At 39.1% G+C, this 25,339-nt stretch overlaps 1 protein-coding gene across 1 annotated transcript in view; it reads left to right on the forward strand.

The window, feature by feature from the left end:
- MOCOS (molybdenum cofactor sulfurase) overlaps positions 1 to 16,882 on the forward strand; it is a 214,441-nt gene extending 197,559 nt beyond the window's left edge. Inside the window, exons 12-15 of the mRNA XM_005153576.3 lie at positions 230 to 335; positions 3,624 to 3,750; positions 5,880 to 5,984; positions 13,293 to 16,882. Coding sequence (XP_005153633.2) covers positions 230 to 335; positions 3,624 to 3,750; positions 5,880 to 5,984; positions 13,293 to 13,439 — 485 coding nt within the window. The 3' untranslated portion in view covers positions 13,440 to 16,882. The remainder of the gene's footprint in view (positions 1 to 229; positions 336 to 3,623; positions 3,751 to 5,879; positions 5,985 to 13,292) is intronic.
- Positions 16,883 to 25,339: the final 8,457 nt, after the last annotated feature.

Here is a 25,339-nt window from a genome sequence, read left to right on the forward strand (position 1 = left end):
TTATAAATATAGCAAAATCTCAGCTCTATCTTAATTTCTAAATGCATTGCATCATCATCATTTACAGGTTTGAGGAGATTCTTGGAATCTTTCCCTAGTGTCTGGATCCAAATGAATAATTTTTTTAATGAGAATGAGTAAGAGGTCAAAGGAAAGATGAGATGAAATTGCTTGTATAATCTTCCTGATTTTTAACAATCATTTTGGAATGTTGGATTAATTTTTTTAGGTCTGGCATCTGCTACCAACATTTCACTCTCTCTTGTGAATGAAGCACAATACCTCCTGATAAATGTAGCGAGCATTCTGCAGCTGAAAGAACATATTTCTGCAAGGTAAGATTCTCCTGTCTCCAAATGTCTCTCGGCAGTTTTGGATTCCAGAATTTTTGAAGAAGATTCCAATGTAACTGTTTTGCCTGGAAATTTAGAGATAGTTATTTTAAATGTTCAATAAATATACAGGTATTAAACTGCTCACAGGTACTAAGAGCATATATGTATTAAATTATTCATTCTGCATGACTCCTGAAAATTTGGATTAAATACTTGAACATAATCTGCCTGCTAGTCTTCTTTAGGAAAACTTAAAATCCTTGTCAAATGATTAGGTGGCAGGAGATTATTAGGAACCAGCCTACCTCTATTTGTGGGAAGAGCAAGGACAATTACATTTTCTCAACGTAAATAATCTGGCAGATGAAAATACAAAAACTTGCCTCTTGCTGAGCTATTCTTTCCTATGGGAAGGATTAAGATTTACATTCACAACAAACAGAAATGTTTTAAAGCTACCTCAGGATTCATTTCATTTCTTGATTGACGTTGGCTTTACTTGTACAAAAGTGAGAAAGAGAAGCAGCAAATTAAACACTGACGCAGCCCACAGTTCAAAGATAAGGAACCCAATACCCACCAGATTTTCATATACTGGCAATATAAAGTTGTTTCTTGAATATAACTAGGACAGGCTCAAATTGCACAGAAAATCTGCTCTCAAGGCCTCAATCATAGCTGTGCCACAGCCCTGGCACTCATCTCTGATCCCCTTTTTCTGTTTTGCCCAACTTCGCTGCCTCTACTTGGAGTCATCTTCTTTCCTTTTAGTTGGATACAATGCAAGATGATCTGCTGATTTTACACCTCTTCCAGTACAACTAGGCTTGTAATCTCCTTTTCCTCAAAAGAAACTCCACATGTCACTGAAGCTGCCATGCTGCCTGAGAAGCTTCTGGCTTCCCATTCTGCAGCACAAGTTGGAAAACTCGTCCCTGTTTCACCATGCAGTGCTTTCTCAGGGTGCTGGGGAAATGAATTCAGCACAGATATACAGCATTCTCGCTCTGCACTGATACTAAATCATGTTGTACCAACTTTACAAATTCTGAACTGTGCAATGTACTTTCAAGAATCTGCATGTATGGGTCATTTTAAAATGTTTTGGGTTTTTTTTTTTATTAGAAAGTATGATTTAGCTTCTTGGCATATGGGTTTGGTTTTGTTTAATGGAAAACTGCTAAGATTTATGAAAAAATTTCAATCTTCAGCTGAGTTTTAACAATTTCTCTTCATCTGTTCTGTAAGTTAAAATTAATCTTCCAGTTCACACTTGGCTCTTGAGAGGTAATCTGAAACAGAAACAACAATTTAATTAAAAATGACCATGTAACAACATACTGCTGGAGAGCTACATGTACATAGAGACATCCATCACTCTGGTGTTGCTGTTACAGGTCTCCTCCATGAAAATCCATGTGGCCTGGCCTTATACTCAGATGTTCTTGTTAGAGATACCCCCCTGAAAATGCAAATATTAATTTTCAAGTTTGCCAGTCAAATATATGTAATGCATTCTGCAGTATTTTGGAGGTGAGCCTGAACTCGTTGAAGGCAGAGGGACTGGGAGTAATGACACTGCAGTCTTTGAAGACCAGCACCAAGGGATAAAACAGTAGAAAAACATAGAAACTCAAAGCAGCTTTCTGCATCTGGCTCAGGATGCGGCAGGCCGTTTGTTACCGAGGCTCTTGATGCCCCCTCTGGTTCTGGCTGGGGTTGCAGGCACTTATGGACAAAATACATTCAACACTAGAGGCTACACAGCACCCAGGAAACACAACAGCATAACTGAACTTGTTCTTGACTGCTACTTTCCTTCTTGTCTGCGTGTCAGCATAGCCTACACCTTCTGCTGGCTCTGATCTCACTCTACAAATTGTGTCTCAGCCGTGGTATTTCTTGTGGGATCCCAAGGGAAAATCTGTAACCCTTCAGCTTCCCATCTCACTTTCTACCCCCAGGCTGCTGGAGCCCTTGTGAACAGCAAAGCCTTGGTGGAGCTGGGCTTGTGTGGTTTGACTGAAAGTCTGCACAGGCAGTTTATACTTTGCACATTTGTCTGCTAAAGATCATCCAGACTATTTTAAATAGCATTAAGCTCTTTTCTTCACCTAACAGGGCTTCTCTGGCAAGACTGCTTGATGTGAACAGTTTTCCATGTACCTTGATTTTACATGTTTTAACTCATTTTAATTAAAGCATATTTTAAACTGTATGTCCTTACTTTTTTAAAGGTGCTTTTTTAGGATTTGGTTTTGGGATTTTGTTTTTCCCCTTAGGGCAAAAAAAATTTCTCTTCACTACCTACCCTGGTTTCTGCCTCTGCTGTAGGGTGCCATATCCCAAAGTTGTCAGACCACAGCTGATGCAGTATCAGAAATTATTCATGTTCATAATAGCTAATGCAGAAAGAAATGTTCTTCCCCCCTAACAATGCCGCTGAAAGAATTCTCACAAATGTTAAGGCTGGCTGTTTTTTGGTACCTCCTTTAGAAGGTTCTGTTTTGCCTTGAGAAGAAGAGTGAAGAATGACAACTCAGAGGTGCAGCCAGATTTCAGCTATTTGTATGCAGTCTGCTGCTCTGTCTGTCTCATATATGATCTCCACACTGACACAAATCTACACTCTGGCAGGTCAAATGCTTGTAAAAAGGTGGAGATATCACCACACAGAGATTAATTTTTTTCAAAACACCTACCTTCTGGTGGAATCTGATGCATCCCAAAGGGAAATAATAATAATAATAATAATAATAATAATAATAATAATAATAATATCAGGAATAGATTCTCTCATAAAATGCTTTTACTGGTCTTTTTCACCTTCAGCATCTGCTGGTTTTGTCTCTTTTACCATTGCAGCATGTGGAGAATGAGTTTCTATTTGCTTTCTTTCTAGAAGTATTTAACTAGTCAAATGATTGTTATTTCAAAAGATCTTTCCGTTTGTTAGCGTTAGCCTTACCTATGATGACTAACAAGGAAATAAACAACAATACACATTGTTCACAATTGCCTGTCTATGTGCTTTCACACCTACGGTTCCAGGTTACACCTCTGAGGAAGACACCTAGAGGATTACATATTATAGTTGAAGGATTACAAGTTATAGTTAAATACCTTGTGTCATTTTCCTACTCTTTGTAATAAAACTTGGCCCAGGTCATTCTGGAAAAATATTTGCTGAATCATATTAGCCACTAGATTCTTCCAACACAAACATCTGGTGCAGAACTAGTTAATAAATCTGATTTTTTGTTTTTCTCTGTCCTCTCTATGAGACAGATTAGAAGAGCCATTGGAAACGGAGGAATTAATCCGGCGTTTCCGTGCCAACATTGTCATCAGTGCACCAGACTCCTTTGAAGAAGAAGAGTGGGCTGAGATTTCAATAGGTGCTCTGCGATTCCAGGTACAAACACATCTCTCTTGTCTATCACAAAGTATTTTGACCACTGAAGACAGAGCAATTTTTGCAGGGTTTTGACCTCAACACAGGCAGCACAGTTTTTGTGCAGATGAAATTTATGGAGTATGTAAAAAAAAGCCATGTTGTGTCCTGTAGCAAACATGCTGCAATATAACTGAGAGGTTTTGACATATTCCTCCACACCTTTTTTTCATAAAATTCCCACCTCTATCCAGAATAATAATCACTGTTCTGAGGCAGAGTTACAGCAAGTATTTAGTCAGTATTTTCACAAGAGAATACTAGTTACCGTTAAGCATAATAGTCCAGATGTAACCTCGGATTGCTGCACATCAAGCAATGGATTGCTGAAAGGCCAGACATGAATACAAGTGAACAATCTATTGCCCTCTGTTGTACACATTTTGTCTTAATCTCCAGTCAAGACATGTTTCAAAGTGTAGCCTGTCAGAGATTTTTCATATGTTGTGCTTTGTATCATATCTAACAACTTAATGTGAGGAAAATGCTGAAGAGTCAAACTTTGTTGGCAAATACATTCTTTTGAGAAAATATTCAACAAAGGATCCATGAAGAAGCTACACATAAAACCTATTATTTTCTTAAGGATGATAATGAAAGTGTGAATAACAGAAGTGCTAAGGTCAAATCTAGAAGCTGTGGTGGACATCACTCCTATTTCTTTCTGGGCAGCACACTGTAAGAAATGGACAAGTAATTTTACGGGTGGAAAATATGACTTATCTGCTCTTTTTATGGGTACTTTTATCAGTAAGCTGTAATAAGACTTAAAGAAAGCTGAGAAAAAAATCCTTTAGGTAGGAGATGAAGAGCACAAAGGACAAAGTCCTTAGTGTATAGCTTGTTGGAGGCTGGAGTTACACTAAGGAACTCGTCTCAGGATCCTGCTCTGTTAAACACTGTAAAACTACAAAATTAAAAAGGTATTCCTCTTTCTGGCATTCAAATGCTTTAGGAATACAAGCCAAAAATAGAAAGGCTTATACAAGTTGCACTCTCTTTTCTAGTTTCTGCCAGGACCTTATTCAGATACTGATGTAGTAAAGGTAGATATTATGTTAATTGTTGAAGAAGCTGTTGAACAAAGCAGAGAAAAATATTTCCTTCCTGTCTTGTTTTCTTGTTCTGTTAATAAAATACTAAAGTGTGGAAAATCATCTTCTGAAAAAGCTGCCAAATGTATGGTTTTGATGGTTACACTGAAGAGCTGTAGAAGCAGTTCTAGATGTATCTCAAAAAAAAAAAGAAATTAAATAGCAATTCAGATCAGCATATAAAAATGTTGGCACTGTAAGGTTTAATTATTTGCCCTATTTGAAATTTATAACACATTTTGCAAAAGTAGAATGTGTATATTGGGATATTCTACGAACGGTTTCTACAACGTACAGCTTTGCTAAAGTTAGGGATGCAATATTAAACGAAACTGCAATATGTCTGCCTTCTTCAATTGAATGCTTTAAGAAGAAATCTGTTCAGCATTTTTTTTTCCCTAAAAAAAACCTTATTTCAAACAAGAATTAACTGTAAGATCCATGCTCTGGTGTCAGAATAGAGGATCTCATTATTCTTTCTGATATGTAAACTTGCGAAAATTCACATTATCCATTCTGATTATCTACAAGTGCCATGCATATATGAAAGACATTGTGCATTTCAGCTGCACTGAAACAATGTAAAGCAAACCCAAGAAAATCCTCCTTGGGTTAAATCCTGAGGCACCGCCTTGATTTTGTATTCACCTTTGGGCAAGTAGCCCTGCCAGCCCATAGATGAAGTGAAGACATCAGGAAATGCAATTATGTAAATGTTTGGTATTTCTCAGGTTCTGTCTCTGGGAAAGTTTTCCTTAAAAGAATAGAAAATAAAAGAAAAAAGTGAATTAAAAATTCAGTGAGACCTTCAGAAGTAGACCCTTTGAAAATATACCCACTACATTAGGTGAACAGGCCCGACCTCTTGCATAAAAAAAGCATAAAAAAACACAGGAAAGGTATGTGAGAGTTGTTTAAGGTATTATGATGATCAGAAGCTTGTACTGTTCTGTGTTGTACTGCTTTGACATGCAGCTGTCAACCTTCTTTAATTAGGTTGTGGGTCCATGTAGCAGATGTCAAATAATCTGCATCGATCAACAGTCTGGGGAACGAAACAAAGAATTTATGCAGTCTCTGTCTGTGGCCAGAGGTAGAAAGGTCAGTACAGTAATCTAAAATTGCTGTATAGAAAGATGTGGTGACTTTATTGCATGCTTAGTGAAATATCTGCTGAGAGAATATTCATGACTGTTATGCTAATACATTTGTCTTTCCAGTAAAAAGAAGATGCACTTACAACCCAGATATGACATCTTTTATTTCCATTAAATGCTCAACATGTTTTTATTCAGAAATTGACTATTAATATGCATTGGGATTTTTCTGTGCTTGCTTTTATTCAGTATGTACTACTTTACAATGATGTGTTTATTTTGGTCTTGGAAAACAAGAGCTGATGCACTGATGTCATTCAAGAAGACAAATCTGCAGAAAAAGAGTATTTGATATGATACAGTTAGCTCATATGACTAAACTCTATTCTTACTGTGAGAAACTACTTAACAGAAAAAACAGAGCAGATGTAAGTAGAGTCAAAGCTGGGAGTAATTGATTGACTGGAGAATAAGTGTGAAAGCAGGCGTTCATTGGAGTCCTTATGCTTCCTGAAGCTGCATTGTTTCTTGGAATTGAGAGCGCTCAGACAGTGGCTAGACACTTCGGCATCCCAAAAGCTTCAAAAATGTCCTCATAAGAATTTATTTATCTGAAAAATCCTTACTTTAAATTCATTGCTTCTTGTTCATTAAGGTTCTGTTGTAAAAGTTCGTTAGCCAGTCAGGGCTCAGAAGCCTTGCCAGTGCCAGCCAAACACCAGAGATGATTGGGCACAGCACAGGGGCCAGAGCAATGACAAATAGGCTGAGAATCATTCACCTAAACAATGCACAAACAAGTTACAAATAAGGCATTCTTTGTTTGGAAAAAAAAAATAAAAATACATTGATTCGTCTCAGTGATTCATTAGGCAAACAAAGGGCTACATTTTCAATGGATGTTATCCTTGGTGGCAAACTCTGCCAACTCTTGGAGCCAGCCACCTGGTGCAGAGTGAGATGGGGAGAGGCGAGAAGGCAGGGGCCAGCTGCCTAGCCACAGCTTCCCAATGACCTGAGAGGACTTTGGGCTGCATGGCAGGCTCTGTCATCCAAATCCTGCCTTTGTGAGAAGAACTCCTGGCCATGGTGGATAGCCTGAAGACAAGAATTCTCTCCAGCCAATGTTGACCCACATCTGGGACACTTTAAAGAACATCCTGTCACTCTAGGCGGGGATGCTGCCCAGATGCCACGTATGCAGGGGTGTGGTATGCCGAGGACTTTCTCTAGCCCCATAGGTTTTGCTGGATTATGATTTGAATTGTCTGTAGAAGGAAAGCACTCCGTATTCAGGGATCATCCCAAATGGCAACAAAACCTCACCCAGGACATGGATTCTCAGGAGAGGCAAAACATCTTCTGCATGTTTCCCAGAAGCACAGATGAGCTCCTCTTTCATTGTGATTAACTTGGCAATGGAAAGATTTTCTGGATACAAGCACTCCTAGAACCAAGTAACTCGTTCAAACAGGGCTAAGGCAATGAGAACAATCCAGCCTCTCGAGAACAACCTGGCACCAGATAAAAGACGCATAGCAAGGCGAGGCACTGCTTGGCAGAGCACAGTACTGCTATTCACAGTGGGGGAGTGCTCTGCTTCCCTCAGCTGCACAACCATAGTCATGCTGCAAAGAACCAGGCCTTCAGCTTTTTCTATTTTTTCCAGTCTTCAGCATTGCTGGCAGATGGAATCTTGTGAGCATGCCCTGCTCTGCCTAAACCCAAGTCCTCTGGGTTAGCTTGGCAGCCAAAAGAGATAGTTTGAACTGGTAGCTTTGCTTGAACTGGTCTGAGAAGACCTCAGAGCCCATCCCTCCTACAAATCATCTGTGTGGTGATGGTCACCAACTAACTATTGGTGAGAAGCACCTGAGGACGATGACATCTTCAGTGTGCTAAGCAGACCTAGCAGGGGGCATTGATCCAGAACTTTCACAGTTCACAGCGGAGAGAAAGAACATCGAGTTCATGTGACTGTGTTAAATTGCAGAGTTAATCCTTTGGTGACTCATGTCTCTAGCTTGTGCTTTTCTGTTAAGGAGTCATCTAATAGACTTCTTTTTTTTTATCAGATACAGATTCAGTGAAGGAATTTAGCACTGTTCCCAGCTGTCAATAATGCAGTTCAAACTACAAAAAACAAATGCAGCAAAATAAGTTTTAAACTTAATTTTGCAGTACAAGGGGTACTGATATACTTGAAAGGCTGTTGTAGTAGCTTGATTTCCAAAACATTAAAGATACTGCACATGCAAAATAGATTTCAAATCATGAAAGTTTAACAAGAGAGCCAGATGTCAATATTTACTGTTTTGTTTTTCAAGAGCACCAACCTGGAAAGAGAAATCAAACTTTATCAAACTGGTAGCCCAAATAACAGCACTGCAGATGAACTTTAATAATAAAGTAAGGCTTGTAAAAAGTGGTTCAATATTTATTTCTAAAGCCATGTTTTTCTCCATCCTTCTGAGACTCTGAGAACCTGATGCTCCAAGTTGAAAAACTGAGGATTGCGTAGATGGATTGCAGCTGAAATTCAGAACCAGCTACTGTAATTAGCCACACAACATATTTGCATGTTTCCTATTAAATGTAAAGCAGGGTGCTGAAGCCCAGCCAGCAGCTTTTGATGAAACCTTTCATCACATTGTTTGAAATAAAACACAAACACCTCCACAAAGAAAACTTGAGCTCTGCTGCCACCAGTTCTGAAGAAATATTCATTAAGGATTCCTTCTGTAAATTTTGACTGAAAAGGAAAAAGAGGGTCTCCTGCAACAGAGCTCTCTCTGTTATTGTAGGACACTGCAGAACACTAGGTAACTGCATTAAGCAAATAGCATAAAAATAGCCATATGCTGTTTCACATGCTTCGCCACCTGATGCCAGGCACACATAAAGGAGAGAACACTGAATTCTTGGCAAACATCTTCTGTGTTTTGCAGATGCAGTTTTAAGCTAACAATAGTGGAAGCCCTGTGGGTAGATCTGCAACAGTGCTATAAGCTGGGACTTGCTGTCATGGTAGCAAAGGGAACTGCATCAGCAGTCTGCCCCAGCGTAAATGTCTGGGTAGCGGTACATCAAGAGAAATCCATTATGTTTGCACATGCCCTCATACACTAAAGGGCTTGTGTTTTTTTCCTGTAGGCTGTTGATCCTCCTTGATGTATCTCATTGTGCCTTGGGAGAGATTTTTCCCTCTAGGATGAGATGCCGTGCCTTTGGACTGCTTATTGAAATGTTAGCAAGGATAGCAAATTACTTCTCTTATCTGATGCATCATTATCATAATTTTCATCGTAATGCAGGGCTTTATACTATGCAATGCTTTTCATCCTAAGATCTGGAACATTTGCAAACACTGATTGATATAATTAATAGACCTCTGAAATACTATGGTTCTCTTTTCTCATTGGTGGCTGAAGTAGAAAATGTGTTTATTTAAGGTAGAGCAAAAGAAAATCGGTTCTTAGAAAAACATTCTGCTGCCCAGATATTTTCAACAGAACAAAATGTGGACTTTCGACACCAAGTTAAAGCTTTCTTATTTTTTGTCTAATATAAAAAAACAGCATGCTGAAAGTGAGTACTTCCACTCTCCTACTTTTACTAATAAGCTTTGGTGAATACAGAGCTAAGAAAACATCTTTACATTATGAGCTAAACACACCCCCCCAAAAAAAAAACCAAACCACCAAACTTAAACAATCTCATCTCCCAAAGCTTTCCATGTGAGGAAGGTTATGCTATTGTGTTAATTAAATCATAGAATCATAGAATCAGCTAGGTTGGAAAAGACCTTTAAGATCATCAAGTTCAGCCATTACCCCAAGACTACCAAGACCACCACTAAACCATGTCACTGAGGACCTCATCTACATGGTTTGTGAGCACTTCCAGGGACGGTAATTCCCCCACTTCCCTGGGAAGCCTGTTCCAAAGCCTGAGCACCCTTCTGGTTAAGAAATTTAATAACATCCAGTCTAAACCTCCTCTGGCACAGCTTGAGGATATTTCCTCTTGTCTTAAATGAGCAGAAATGAACAAGTAAATTCATCTGTTGGGACAAGACAGCCAAGAGCTACATACAGGGGCAAAATACAGAACTTGGCCATCCAGAGTTTTATTTTAGCATGCAGTATTTGTTATGGGCTTGTTACACACTCTAACAGGGCGTTTTCCTGACCAAGTGCTAGTCTGAATTAACTCATTATTTAGGAGCCTTAGCTTGAAGGCACTTCATCTCATCTTTTCTCAGATGTAGCACCTCAGGTTCCTGCCTTACAGAAGCAGATACTGCACCCAGGATATTTCTGCCAGTGAATATCTAAGCAGTGCATGTTACTGTTGATCCAGTATAAGTACTTGAAACAACATGCAAGAATGACAGCATTTTATAGCTCCGCTTTTAAGTGAGTGTGATGATTATCATATGATTCACTGTTGGCAAGAATAAGTCCATTTTATCTATTTCTTCCAGTAGTGAAATGTTGTGCTTTTTCCTAATCATGAGCTTTACATTTTTTGTGTCTGTGAAGTTTAAGAGTGATGGGAAGAGCCCCTACTGCCATCTGATCAAGCAGATAAAACCACTGAGCTCTCAGTGCAGAAATCCCTGCCCAGGTCTTGATGTGTCCTGGGGAGGTTATATGCAGAATAAAATGCCCTTGAAGTCAGGAAAAGGTAGCAACAACAGAGAGATATTATGTGGTTCACTGTAATAACTCTGCAGGCTGTAATCTCTGTGTCTGAAAGCTTCATTTTTCATCAGTGAAATGTGAGAAGGGCAAATTTCTATCTTTTTCTTGAAACAGAGCTGAAATGGCAGGATGCACATCTTTTGTGGTTGCTGCAGGGCTGTTGCTATTATCAGTACTTGCTGAGTCAATGCTTGTAATTATTGAAAAAAACAAGGAAATTCACATAAACGATATTAAATCCAATTCTGTTAGTCACAAGCTAAATTTTGATCTTAAGAACATTCAGAAAATTAAAAGGTCAGCAATTCCAAGCAGGTCTTAGTACTAAAATATGTATAGCATCAATATACCATCACCTTGAAAACTCCTTAAGCATCACCCAGTCTCAGCACTGAAAAAAATGCTATGAGACTTTAGATGCCAAATTAGAGTACGGAAATACTAAGGACCAATATTAAATAGTGTATGAGAACTTCTGAAGAGAAAAAGTGTTCACACGTTTTTTCTTATATAATTCTAAATGGTTTAAGTTGACTTACCAAAAATAAATAAATAAATAAAATTGCTACATGATTCACATCAATAGAAAAATTGGTAAATCAAATTCTCTGCAGTGAACAAACTGCCCAGATGGATTTTAGTCTCATTTTAAGATAAATCGAGATGTCAATACATAAATATAAATAAAAACTTCTCATGTGTCAAATAAGTTCATTTACATGGATGACTTATAAAATTCCTCCCTGTGTAAAGTGTGGTGCAGCATGGACTAATATTAGTTTTACAATATTTGTTTTATGCTTGTCTTATTTTATAAAACAACAAATTTATGACAACTGTCCTTTTTGCACTAGGGGATAGGAAGTAAATCCAAGTTACTAATCACAAGGCTGAAAAACACATCATTTATACCAATAGAGAAAACACAGCTTGACAAGAAACAAGAAAAAAGCAAGAATGGAAATATAATACTGTGTGGTTTAATAATTTAAATGAAACAGTTACTAACTTACCATTTCAGCATCACAGAATTGTAGAATCGTGGAATGGTTTGGGTTGGAAGAGACATTAAAGATCATCCAGTTCCAATGCCCCTGCCATGGGCAAAGACACCTTCCAGGACAGCAGGTTGCTCCAAGCCCCATTCAGTCTGGCCTTGAATACTTCCAGGGATGGGGCATCATAGTTGATCCAACACAGTTGCTGTGCGAAAGGACTGGGATCTTACTGTCCTGCAGTCATTAAATGCTCAGCATTAAACACTACAATGCTGATCATAAGGATCTACCCTGTGTCCACCACTGTAGACACCATTATAGTGAGAGGTATCAAAAATGTGTCATTAACAGGATAAACCTGATCAGGAGCAACTCATACCACACATATGTGAAATGCTGGGGAGATGAAGTAATAGCAGAAGTAGCCAAAAAAAACTCTGCTTGCTTGCTTTTTTTTAATGGAGAAGGAGAATAAAGTTTTGGTTTTAATTCATTTCATTTGTTTATGTATTTACTTTACACTTTAGAGTGGATGGTGCATTTTGGCTGTAGCCTACCAAAACAAAATACTTTTTATTGAAACCTGTAAAAAACGACAAGAAAATTAGTATTGGGTTTCCAAGGTCCTCAGTTTGAAGAATGAAGACATTCTGAAGTCTACGTATCAATTACCGATCTGACATGGTCATCAGCATTCCTTTATTTCTTACTTTACATATTTCTTTAACTATTATCTAATCATTTGGAAAATATTACCATGAGATTGTGAGTCTGTTTCTTGTGCACTTCTATAGGCTTTACTGTTGGAAAACAAAATCACAAAACCACACCACTCTCTTACTGTGACCTTTCCAGGTCACACCCAGCTGGTCACAGCTACAACTGTAATATTCAACATGCTTAAGATCAAGACCACACATAAAAGTGTGAACACACTGATTAGGTTGTATGGCCACTGGGTAAAGTGGTTATTTTGTTCCTTTTCTCTTTAATATTCAGTATCACGAGGACACATATCTTATATAAGTATTTTTAACATTTACATAGGATGGCTTCATAGGTAATGACAGATAACAACTGGCAGACCTACTAAAACAAATTTCCTGAATATTTTCTGTAAAATATACTGAAATGTTCATAAAAACAAATGAAAGGAAATTCACAGGGTCTAGACAGAACAAAGTTCTGTTAAAAAGGCTAATAATTCATGGTAAAGGATGCAAGACTTTTTCTCAGTTTGAACACACATGCATTCTTATGCTGCCTAGACCTTATTGATGGTAATGCTGTATTTGTCAAGAAGCCAGAACAGTCATTATATGACAAGACTGTGAGGGAGTGTAAATTACATACATGATACTATGGAACTCATGATGAAATACTACGTTATTTATCTACTCACTTCTTGAATAACATGAGATTAACTTTTGTTTACTAGTCTATTATAGTTAATCAGTTAAAAATGTTCTTAATTACATGGAGATAGTTCATATCTCCTCATTCTTAAAGCAGTATTGTTTTCCTAAACATATCTGGGTTGTGGGATCCTCTGTAGGTCTGATTACTTTAGCATGAATTGCGTCTTAATAAATACTTTGCTTTTTTCAGACAAACTTTGGCATATACCTGATGAACCAGCCCTTTCATTCATCCCTTCCAGATATGTTATCTGTTGGATCTCAAGTACTTCCAGTGCTGAAAGAGAATATGGAAATTCAGCCCCCAACATCCAGTGAAGAAAAATGCTCAGGATAGATTCTCTGCTGGAGATGAGACCTCCATGCAAGTCCAGGGAAAAGTCAGTAGTCAGTTCGTAAAAAAAACAAAAAGCTTCTACTTGCTTGGTTCTGATTTAAGTCTTTTAATTTTCTGTTTGCTGTAAATGTTATCAGATGGCAGAAACCTCGATAATTACAGCTCACCTACATGTTTATGCCTGTGATTAGGTTACAGCAGCCATAAGTCTATTTTGCTCAATTGCTTCAGGATGCAACAAGTTTGATCAAGTTTTACTGGTGGATGACTCCCAAAGCAAGCACAGCATCATTGTCAGAAACCCACATCTCAATGAAGGAAAGTAAACACAGCAATGCACTACTTCCTTAAGTTGCTTAGTTAAAACCACAGTTAGGAGAGAGGATGCGGGACATATTTTAGAAACAATGTGGGTGGGATGGGAACAGTGGGAGAGCGGCATGAAAGTAACCACTTACCAATTGAGTCCATTCAGCTTCAGAAACTGAAGCTGATGTGTAGACAAGGCTGAAAGCACCAGAGAAGAGGGAAATATAATTGGGAAATCCATGTCTACCTCTTCAGAAGTGGTGTGTGAGGATGCCAGAAAGGCACAAAGATCAAGGAAGATGTGGTATGCCATTTGCAGAACACTGGTTTCACTCTGTGAAACTATTTCATGTGTTCATTCTCAACTTTTCTCTCATTCCCATTTGCTACTTTCCATCTGATTTATTTCATGTGATGAGTTCGCCCACTGTTTCCTTACATATTTGTGGATGTTGACACATTTTTTCTAATTAGAGCTCTTTCAACTAAAGCAGTCATGTTTCCTACCTAAAATTTGTTTATCCTCAGTGGTGTCTAATGGGCCATTTAATGGAGCTCTTGAAAGTTTGGATAGATAGAAGGAAAGTTCCTTCTCTATCCTGAACAGCTCAAAGTACTCTTTTTTCTTATTCTCTGTGCACTTGATAATGTCCTTCTTAGGAGGTTTTTAATGTGACTCATGCTTTTTGATTTCTGAGAACAGATACCTGAAAGTAGGAATTTGTCTGAAATATTAATTAATTTGAGAAATAACAAATAAATAAAGCAAGGCACACAGTAAAAAAAAAACACATGGAAAGTCAGTGTAATGCAAGACTGAACACATTGAGGCCAGGTGTTTTATGACCCGCCGCATGTGTCCAGCCAGCCACAGGGAGATTTCATGCTTTCAGGAAGTCCTTCTGGAAAAGGAAATTCTCCTAGATTAGCTGCTCTATTGCCATTTGGAAAGTGAAATTTTGACCTCATTAAAAGCACTGTCAGAACTCTCATCCAGTGTGATTTAGGTCTTCCTTGGGGCAATTTTGGCTCAAACTGTGTGAAAGTGTTTCTGGCTGAAGCAATCCCTGAGTTGTTTGAGTATATCCCTGGAGGGGAGCAGGCAGCTTTGTGAAAGAATTGGTCAAAGAGTTACTCTGAAAGGGAAGCAACTACCACAGAGTGGGGTACAATGGGAAAAGGGGAGCGCATAGCCCAGTGTGTGAGTCAGAATTCAAAGATAGGGTTTTTTTCTTTCTCCTTTTTTTTTCCGGTTTCTTCTTGCTTTCTTTCTTTCTTTCTTTTGAAGAACTGGTTTTACTCACTTCAGATGGAACAGGCTCTTATTAGTCTCTCAGCAGAGCTTTGTAATGGAAATGAGAAGAGACATTATCTGTTTCTTACAACCTGCCCCAATACATGGAAAGAAAGAGGTGTTTCATATGTATGTAAACTGAGGATCAGTTTTGAGAGTTGTACCTTCCACTTCAGAGCCCAAGCACTGCTCCTTGATGTCTGCCTTGAAAAGCAGAAGTTTTATCTGTCTAATAGTCACTTATCTAACGTTGTAATCAGTAGGTTTTTTGGAACCTTCAAAACCAGTTTCCTGGTATCTAAATCTCTCAACTGTTTTACTCTGCCTTTCTGTTATGCAGAGCATTGTTTTACTGGATAGAAAACCAACACAGCTCTGGCAAATTCAATACAGAGAGACCTGCTGTATGCTGACCTTCAGGTGATCTCTGGTGCTTTGCTCTGTCCTCTTCACCTCACCAGTATGTCATTTGTTTAAAATGGCACAGAAGTTAGAAAAGGAAATTGCAAGCAGAGCTCAACAAGCTCTCTTTCACTTGTTATTGGGTTTACTACAAAATAAGTCACTTTGGTACACAGTGGCTTGACAAATATTGTTTGTGAATAGCTTTAATGCAATGTATGATAACGAAGGATGAGAGGATTTGAACTTTAAAAATGTCATGCTTGGTCATTTTGACCTATTATTTACAGGCAATTACACTTTCCCTCTGCTATGGGTTAGTAATATTAGATCAAGAATAATTCTGTCATTTTACAGGGGGGAAAAAAAGGTTTTCTTGATGTATGAGCATGTTCATTAGTATATTCTGTGCATTTCCCAGAAGGCTCATCCTTGTGCTACAGTGATAGGAAATGTCACAACACTTCAGATTGATGGAATAGACATAAGGAATCTTTCACCTCAACAAAGGATATTTCCCTTCTAGTAAGTGGAGTGTTCCTGCCACTACTGATATGTCTTCCCATCAGTAACAACAGATTCTTCTCAGTGCCAATACTCTATGGAGAATCTTGAAGTAGGAAGTCACTTTTAAATGACATGCATTGTAAATGTGTAGAAAGAACATCTCTCTCATAACATGAGAAAGACTGAAAAAAAGACAAAACTTAGCATAATGCAAACCAGAGTATTGCAGGAACGAAAACAGCATAAACACTTCAAAACACTGTATATATTACAGTTCAGGATTATAATGTTCTATAAGGGGTGACTTCTCAATCTTCAGAGTATATAGAAAAAGGACCATTGCATATGAGTACGGGGTCCTTCATCTAAGTTCTCCCATTACTGCAAAATTAATTCTTTCAACTAATTGCAGATACATACTTACCTTATATTCATAAGAAATGTACTTAATACAGTATTTCCAGAGTGCTGTAAGTAGAAAGTCCTCTATATATTTGAGAACTAAGTCTATATTTCCTTACAATTAATTATTCAGACACATTCCATTTTCCATGAGAGTTAACTCCTTCTCAAATCTCAAGGCAAGAATGGTTATTATAATAATAGCCAGCTCTAATAATAGCCAGGAGGCTGAAATCACAAACCAGAAACCAGCATTTTTAGGAGAAGCTTCTGAACTGTGTTCTCTGATATGACTAAGATCGTTCAGATACAGTTTATGATTTATATGCTTTCAATGACATCCATCAAAATATAGTCAAAATTTTAGGTCATCCTTCTGTCAAAATTATACTCTAATAAAAAAGGAGAGCTGTATAAAATGCATAATTATTGTTCAGAAAGTGTAGAGATTATGCTGTGCATTTGTTCTTCAATCTGGTTTTTAACTTTCTTGTAAAGGAAACCAATAAAATATATATCGTGCTTGACATGTCTACTGTTTGTGGTTGCATTCTTGACCTCTGAACTCATCAGATGCTAGGTTCTGCTTGGAGGCATTAGCAGGCTCATGGGGTGAGAATGTGGCTTAGGATTGAAACGATGTCTCATCTCTGCTGGGATCACACGTGAGGTGATCACGTATTATGCTGATGGCCTCTGTCTGTCTAGTCAGCATGCCAAGCAGTTGTACACTCTGCTCAGGGCCTGCACAGTATGCACTAATAATCACTGTTTTCCTTTAAAAGGTATCCAGAGGCAGCCCTGTTTGAGCCATCTCTATTACCCAAAAGTTGGAGCTCTCACAAAGAGTGATGCACAAAAGAAGGTTCTTTTCCCTCTCCTTTGGCTGGAGGGATCCAACACCATCTTTCTCCACCACCTATCAGTCAGTTAGTAACTCTAGGGACTTAACAGTAGAAGGAAGGCTTGTCCCTCCCTTCTCATAAGGTTTACATGGAAATGATCTGTAGTTTACTGGGCCAGAGAGACAGGGAAATGGACACATTGAGGCAGGATCCACACATGACTCTGAGCTACTCATTCACACTGACTTGGATTCATTGAGTCTGGGAGGGGAAGAAGAGCATGACTCTGTAACCCAACAGGTGGGTCACTCCTATGGAGGTGAAAGATGTCTGTACATCCCTGTCTCTCTGATTATATAGCTGTCATGAGGCAATTACTTGGACAAAACATAGACACAGCCCCAAGAGAAGGGAGGACAAGGCATAGTGCTCCACCTCTCTGCTAGGCATGTGAGATACTGGGTTACAGAGTCGCGTCTCCTTCCTCTGGCCACCAGCATTTAAGTACAAGGTGGAACTTCAGCAACGACAGAGGACAGTGCTCCAAGCCTGTTCTGGAAAAGGCCATTAAGTGAAACATTAGTTAGAGTCTTCAAAAAGCAAAAATGACAATGAATTCAGGCTTCTGCCTTCTTGCTAGTCACATCAGCCACAAGGTCAGAATGATAAGGAAAAAAATGTGTAAGGGAAAGCACAGCAGCATCTCCTACAGTCACAGTTTAAAAGAAAATAGTGGTATGCATGCCTTTGCCTCCCAGTTTGTAACTTTTTTTAGGAAACAAAGGATGTAGGTATCCTCAGGCCCATAAATCTTATTCAGAGAACTCAGAGTATGTCATCAAGAGAGGTGCCTCTTAAGCAAGGTGCAATTTAAGGGGCCACTCTTCCCTCCCTTTTATGTCAACTACCTTACTTAGCTGCTCACTCAGGGTGAAGGCACTTGTAGGTCCCTTCCAGTGGAAAATAGGCAGGTGTCCTACATAAGGAGCAAAGTGACTCACTTAGGACTGCAAACAGGGATTGATGTTTGGGAGGTTTGACATGGGACATCCTTGAGCATCACTGCCATGTGCAGAGGTGCACCAGAAACCTTTGTGTAATAATCCCAGAAATATGTGTCACAAAACAAATTAGTCATTTTTCTGATGGTGCTGTGAAATCACCCTCATGGGTGATGTTCACGAATTGTGCTGTTGGGGAGCAGATCATGGCAAAGGCATGATGGGGAAAGGGGACAAAGAACAAAATGCATGTTGTAGCATTTTCCACTAAAAATTGCAGGGGGAGGGGGGAGGGTGGTGGTGGTACTCTCAAATACCCACCAAGTAAGATGAAATGTCAGAAATCATAGAACAGTTAAGGTTGGAAAGGACCTTAAGATCATCTAGTTCCAGCCCCCCTGCCATGGGCAGGGACACCTCACACTAAACCATGTCACCCAAGGCTCTGTCCAACCTAGCCTTGAACACTGCCAGGAACAGAGCATTCACAACTTCCCTGAGCAACCCATTCCATGAGGGAATCTAATTTAGTATAGCAGTTCCATGTCAAATTTGAAATGGCATTGATCTCAAATGAAGAGCCTCTTTGCCTTGTGTGGCTTATGCATAGCCTGTAATTAGGTGCGTTTCTACGTTAACCCCAGTTTCTTCTGTGAGCTGATCTATTCCTGACCTGCAACCAAGACTTGCCAACACACTGCAAGCGTGGACACCAATATCAGCTTCTCCTAGGTAACCAGTATATTCCATCTTTAAGCCTATCTCATGCTTCTTGCTGTTTTTCAGAGGTACGTTTCCCATCTGGATTAAAGTATTCTGGCCAGGATTGTTAATAAAGAGATGATACCTCAGTCCAAAAGTGAAATCAGCTTTTGCTTTCTGAAAGGGCTGTGTTTGAAAAGCCAGCCATAAACCAATGTCCAGTCTGTTGTTTTCTGATACTTCTAATAGATGAATCAGGTAAAGCCATTGAAAAATATCTGGATTATTATTTCCCAAAGCAAAAAAAAACTAGAAGGCTACAGAAGGCCCTGCACTGCTCAACCCATTTATGCACATCTAGAAATGGAGAGGAGCCTCCGAGGTATTCATCATTCATGGATGCAATTCCCAGTGAGTCATGTATTAGATATTTATAATTTTACTGGTTTAGCCAAATGCTTTCGACTGTTGCTTATCCTTGGATATTTGTATTTACTGTCATATTGAAAAAAGATTTTTCCAGCAAACATTTCAATATTGAAATGAAATTGTCTGTCTTATGTCAAATGTTTGCTCTGTTCTAAGAAACAAGAATGTAAGGTTTCTGTGTTTGACTCGCTATCCAGAGTTCGATGTGCTAATTTAATACACCTGAAAAGAGAAGGTTCTTGTCTGAGTTGCTTTATCTGTCAGCCAGTGCTTGTAAAAAGCTGTGTTCCTCAGTAACATCTAGGCAATTAGAAAAAATGACCTAAGCTACAGGAGGTGGACACAGCTTGCAAACACTCATTATCTAGGAAAGTTTGCATTTGCCCATATATATATATATATACACATATATATATTCAAACACAAGAAGTTGAAACAGTCAATTATTTTACTTTAGTCTTAGAAAGTACTCAGAAAAAAGCATGCACATATTTTCTGAGGGAGCACAGGATGTGGCACCATGTTTTTTTGCATCAGACCTACAGCAGCACTCCTCACAACCAAACAACTGCTGTCCCTACAAACAGAACAGTTCTTCAGACATTTAAAAGTGCAGGAATAAGTTTCATAATGCAGCTTTGTGCCCTCTCTCTTTCATCATGCACTAAGGAGCAGCTTACAACAGATTTGCTCCCTGAACTCTGAGCAGATCCAGGGACTGAGGACCTGTGTCCTCCCTCCCCAGGAATGGTGCGACCTGGATCCACTGTGTGCCACTCAAAATTGTCCCAGGGATCCTGTCTGAAAACTGCCTGTGCTGTAGCCACAAAGTTGTGTATTGTAGCAGAGCCTCTTAGAACAATTAAAAGGCAACGGACATTGCTAATTTAACTTGCTAAGCTTGGGGGACTTTTTGTGAACTACTTGTGTGTGGTTTCATCTGAGAAAAGTCCTTTGACAAGTTCTCATGCTATTTTATGCTGTCTTGTACTGGCATCATGGAATCATTTGTTATTCATTCAATCTCACATGCCTTTCCCACTGGCAAGGCATGGTAATTTGAGGCTATTTACTTGCAAAGTGAAGAGTATGTCAAGGGAGAGAGAATCTGACTTTTCATTGAATGGGTAACCTGAAACAATTGGTTAAATTAGTCAAGCAAGATTGAGAGCTGTGTGTATCAGAGGCATGCATGAAACATTAGGGAAAATGTGAATGGATTCCTAAAGACCCTTTTTTCTAAGGGCAAAACCAGCACAAACACACAATCATTTATTTAAGAAGCTAAGTAATCATATATTTAATAAGTTATATATGATCTAAATGAGATTGGCAGGTATTGCAATTAGCACATGTTTCTGCATTTATAAATGTTCTGCTTCAAATAAGACCATTTGGATTGGGAGAGTCATTCTATCCTGTTGTATTTCTTCTAATTTCATCAATCAGCCCCAAAATACTGATGGGTAAAATATTAAAATAAAAAAAAACAAAACAACATTTTGTAAGAGGAATTTCACTTTGAAAATGCTTAAACAAGACACATCTTTCTGAGTTGAAAGACTATGAGTTAGCCATAGAGTGATATTATAAGGCGAATGATCTGGAAAAATGACCATGACTATTGTCAAAGAGAAGAAAATCCAATGATTCAGCAGTTAGAGGCAAGGCACACAGCCAGACACCACATTCCGTGTGGAGAGGAATGCTTGCTGGAAGACAATTTCCTAAACATATGCACACATATCTCTCTGAAATTGGCCATATTAGGACATTTTCTTAAGTACGTATCATTATTTTTCTGAAATCTCTGCTGACACACTTTATGCCACAAGGAACAGGTAGACTGAGAGGTAAAGTAGTATCAGATGGCAAGTGTCATGAAACAGTGGAATTCTCTTGCTGCCTACAGTATTCCCTATAGGCAAAAGCCCCATCGCAATTCAGTTTAGAAAGAATATTACAGTAAAAAGTGAATAATGAAACTAGATAAGATTATCTAAGCCATCTAGAGTGCATTAACATAAATAAAAGAAATTTCTAGGCACGTGAAGCTCCATAACATAGTTCATCCTACCAATTCTTGTTATGGCAGCCCACTAACTGCTGGATCACTGAAATCATGTTGTTAGCTTATTCTTGAAAAAGAGACTCGTGCTGAATAAGGACATGGTGATAAAGCCACTAATACAGGTAGTTACATGACAAAGTAAACCTAAAAATCATGGACCTTAAAATCATATCTGGATGCAGAACTGGGAGGGGAAGGCCCCACAAAGGGGCACACTTTTTTCTCAGACAGGGGAAACTTCTGACCTTAATCTTGCAGTGAAAAGCTGAAAAGCTTTCTAGCTGCAGCAAGAATTACTGGTTCAGAAACATGATTTTTTTGCCTCCTGATGCTAGTTTTCTTTTGATACACATTCAGCCTTTCTTAACCTGGATTTTCTGTGGAAGTAATAACTGCAGCTGTCAGAAAGAGGATGTGTGATCATGAATGGCCGAGGAGATGAAACCTCTTAAGAGGCTGTCAGCACAACAAGAGACTGTGACTCCTTGCTGCCCTTTGGGCAATAGGAGCCATGAAGACCAGATATCCAACCAGAAACACAGCTACAAATTCATGAGTGGACTTGAGAACTGGGAAATGCTGCCTTAAAAGTGAGGTCTCTCCTCCAACTTTCAGTTATTTTTCATTTCTATCTAAAAATAATGCTTCGTGAACACCAATGTCATCCAAATAAAATGTAGTTCCTTTTCATTCTGATGAGTTGCTTTCTCAGCCAAAAAATACATTGCAATGCAACAGCAACTTAATATGATTTATAAAAAATAGTACAACGGGCTTTAAGTTCATTCATTCATGTTAAATTTTGTTCTTAGTTCTATTAATGCTAATTTCTAGTTAGCCTTTTGGTTATCAAGTTGTCAAACTGTTTTTGAAGGGAATTCTGAAGGTGCCCTCAGGAACATAGTTCAAAATGCTGCTCCAAGCCTCAGGGCTAGATCAGGTTTCTCACAGAATCATTAGGTTGGAGATTATCTAGTCCAACACCCCTGCCAAGGCAGGGCCACCTAGAGCAGGTTACACAGGTGCACATCCAGGTAGGTTTTTAATGTCTCCAGAGAGAGAGACTCCAAACTTCTCAATATCAGTCAAGTTTCAAGTATTTCTGGGCAACCTCTTCCTGTGCTTTTCCACAGGAAAGAAGAAATCTTTCCTTAGATCCTCTCAGAAATTCAGCTTCTGATTGTTGCTTCTTATCCTTTGACTGTGAACCTTTGAGAAGACTCTACCTCCCACTCACAGATAACTACGTTCCCTACCCTTGGCTTTCTCTTCTCCAAGCTGAAGGCTGCTCCCTCAATCTCTCCTCATACATTACGTGCTGCAATCCTCAAACCTGCCTCTCCAGTGAGAAGTATGATGTGTGACTTCAAATATCTTTTGCTGAATGCTGGAAGATTTAAGCCAGAGAACCCAACACATTGCCCTCTGAGCTACAAGGCTGAATGGCGATCTGCTCTTGTAGTGAATAAGTGAGAAAGGTCATTCAGTCCATGCATGTACCATTTCTCTGGCAAGCTGCGTCAAAATGCTACATTATTTCAGGACAAGATTCATCAGTTTGGAGACTTGGCTGTGGTACATCCACTTTTGGTCCTCAAAGACTGGTTCTGAATTTGGTTTTAAATGAAACCTTACAGCGAGTTCAGTGGGTAAATTACCAATGACTTACTGGCTGAGTCCCTTTTTGACTCGATCAAGGAAAAGTTTGTTTTTCTAGTTTTGGGGATGAGGGACCTGTTTAATACATTCTTTGCAAAGCTGGAATGTGGTTGAAGTCTTGGTCTGAGGGAAGTCAGCAGCAGAATTAAACTCCTTTCTGCTGGGTAAACTCCTTTCTCCTCTAGAAGGTTGGAGGTAATCATACTTGCTTCTCTCACTACGGTTTAAACAGATCTTTTTAATATTCAGAAAACTGCTGTGTGACTGAAGCATTTCCATTTCTGCATGCCCAGGTTTAGATACTTAATAAATTTGGTTTTCTACAAGTATGAGCTGAATACTCAATAAAAGCTGGGTTGAATGAACAGTCCAGCAACCAAATATGTGTGCAACCCAAGTACTTCTGAAGGTGTAGACAAAGATGTACAATTTCCTAATTTACTAAGTCAACTGCATCTGAAAGCAGTTAATCAGCTTTTTCTTTGCCAACAAGCAAAAGGTAATTGACAGCTATTGATGACTGTCTTTGTGTTTCCTCTTCAGCATATGCAATGAAAAAAGCATGAATGAGACAGAAACAGGTAAATGAGATTTTCAGAAAAACATGGGAATGAAATAAAGGTTGAGCCATTGAGCAGCCTCATATTTCTCTCCCTGGTACCCAGTATGCTGCTTTGTCCCAGTTTAAAAACCATAATCGCATGGGAGCAGAAAATCCTCCTTCAGTATTATTCTGAAATCTCTGTGCTCAGGTGATGAATGATCTACATGAATCCCAAGGTGATGAAGAACCAGCATCAGCAGGATAATTAATTGGAAAGAAGTTATAGGGCAAAAACTCTGTCTGCTGAGATTGCAAAGCTCAAAATAATTCCCATCTTTTCTGTTTCCTTTTTCTGTTGTGAAACATTACAAGGTATGGGCTAAATTTGTTAGCGTAACAGCTGAACTTTGTCAAAGTGAAAATATGGTAGGGTATCCTTGCATCCAAGTGTTTTATGACCAGACAAAGGTTATAAAAGCAAGTCAGTCAACATTTCTTCACTTTATGGACTTTTGTTTGATGTGATATCCTCATATGCATATTAGCTAGCCGAACCACAGAGGAGCTGCCCATAGCTGGGTTATTCCAGCAGCTGTCTCGGAAGATTCCCAGGAATTCACTATTTGCAGTGAAATGCATTTGATCTCAAAGATGAACGTGAGTATGTTAGAGAATGATAGCAAAATGGAGGGAGGAGGGACCTTGAGAAATTATCAGATCAGTCCCTTAACCCTAAGTCAGTGGCAAATTTATCTGCACAGCTCCCGGGACATGGTGAGTGGATCAAAAAGCATCCCTAATTCTAGTACTGTTCACGTGTGGTCCATTGCAGCATAAGGGAGGGCTGGATGGGGGGCCCAGATGGAGCTCAGTCAGATCCCTGGGGTGGGCAAGGATAGTGAGTGTCCCTGGGAGGCTGATAAGGACAATTCAGTGCCTCAAAGCCTGCACTTGGGGTGAAGTGTCCTTTACACAGTTGACTATGCGACAGTTGGGATCATTTTCTATCTGGGACAGAAAGCAGCAATGACTACTTTAAGTGGTTGTTCTGCTTCTGTACAAGCCCGGATGGCATAGTCAGTCAGTTCCATTGTTTTTCTCCCTGTGTTTTCTGTCTGCCAAGCAGCTGAGGTGGGCCAAGGACCAAAGAAATTCCCCCTTTCTTGTTTTTTCAATAAATATCTGGACTTGGAAACTACTGTCACCTGTGGGCTGACACAGGCTGACACAGCCATGTACACAGGCTATCACAGACATTGTGTTCAGAGGCTTATACACATGTAGGTTAATGTGCAAAGGGCAGCTCTTGATGAAAAGGTTTTGCTGGTCTGGTCAAGTAGAGCTTATAATCACCACCAAGCTGACAGAGATCTGAGAGATTTCTATTATTGTGTTCCCTGTACTTGTAATTTCTCTGATGAAGGCTGTGGATTGCTCATCCTTTATCAGCAGAGCTTTAGCTGTTCTTAACATTTCCAAGGTGGAATATAAAGAAGAAAATTCTTGCCAGACAGATGTTTGCCACCACTGATTGATGCTCTTGCAAGAGATAATGTCACCTGAAGGGGATCAATTAGCAACATTTCTCATTCTTTCATCATAAATCTCAGTAAAGCAGGAAATAGTATAAAACTTGAAAGAAAGATAAATGAGTCTCATTAGGAGGAGTGAGGTATGATTAAACAATAGGGTTCAGCAGGGTGGGTAACATATCAGGCCAGCACTGAACCGGAGA

The sequence above is a fragment of the Melopsittacus undulatus genome, chromosome 1, assembly GCF_012275295.1.
Source record: "Melopsittacus undulatus isolate bMelUnd1 chromosome 1, bMelUnd1.mat.Z, whole genome shotgun sequence".
In the NCBI taxonomy this organism is placed as follows: domain Eukaryota; kingdom Metazoa; phylum Chordata; class Aves; order Psittaciformes; family Psittaculidae; genus Melopsittacus; species Melopsittacus undulatus.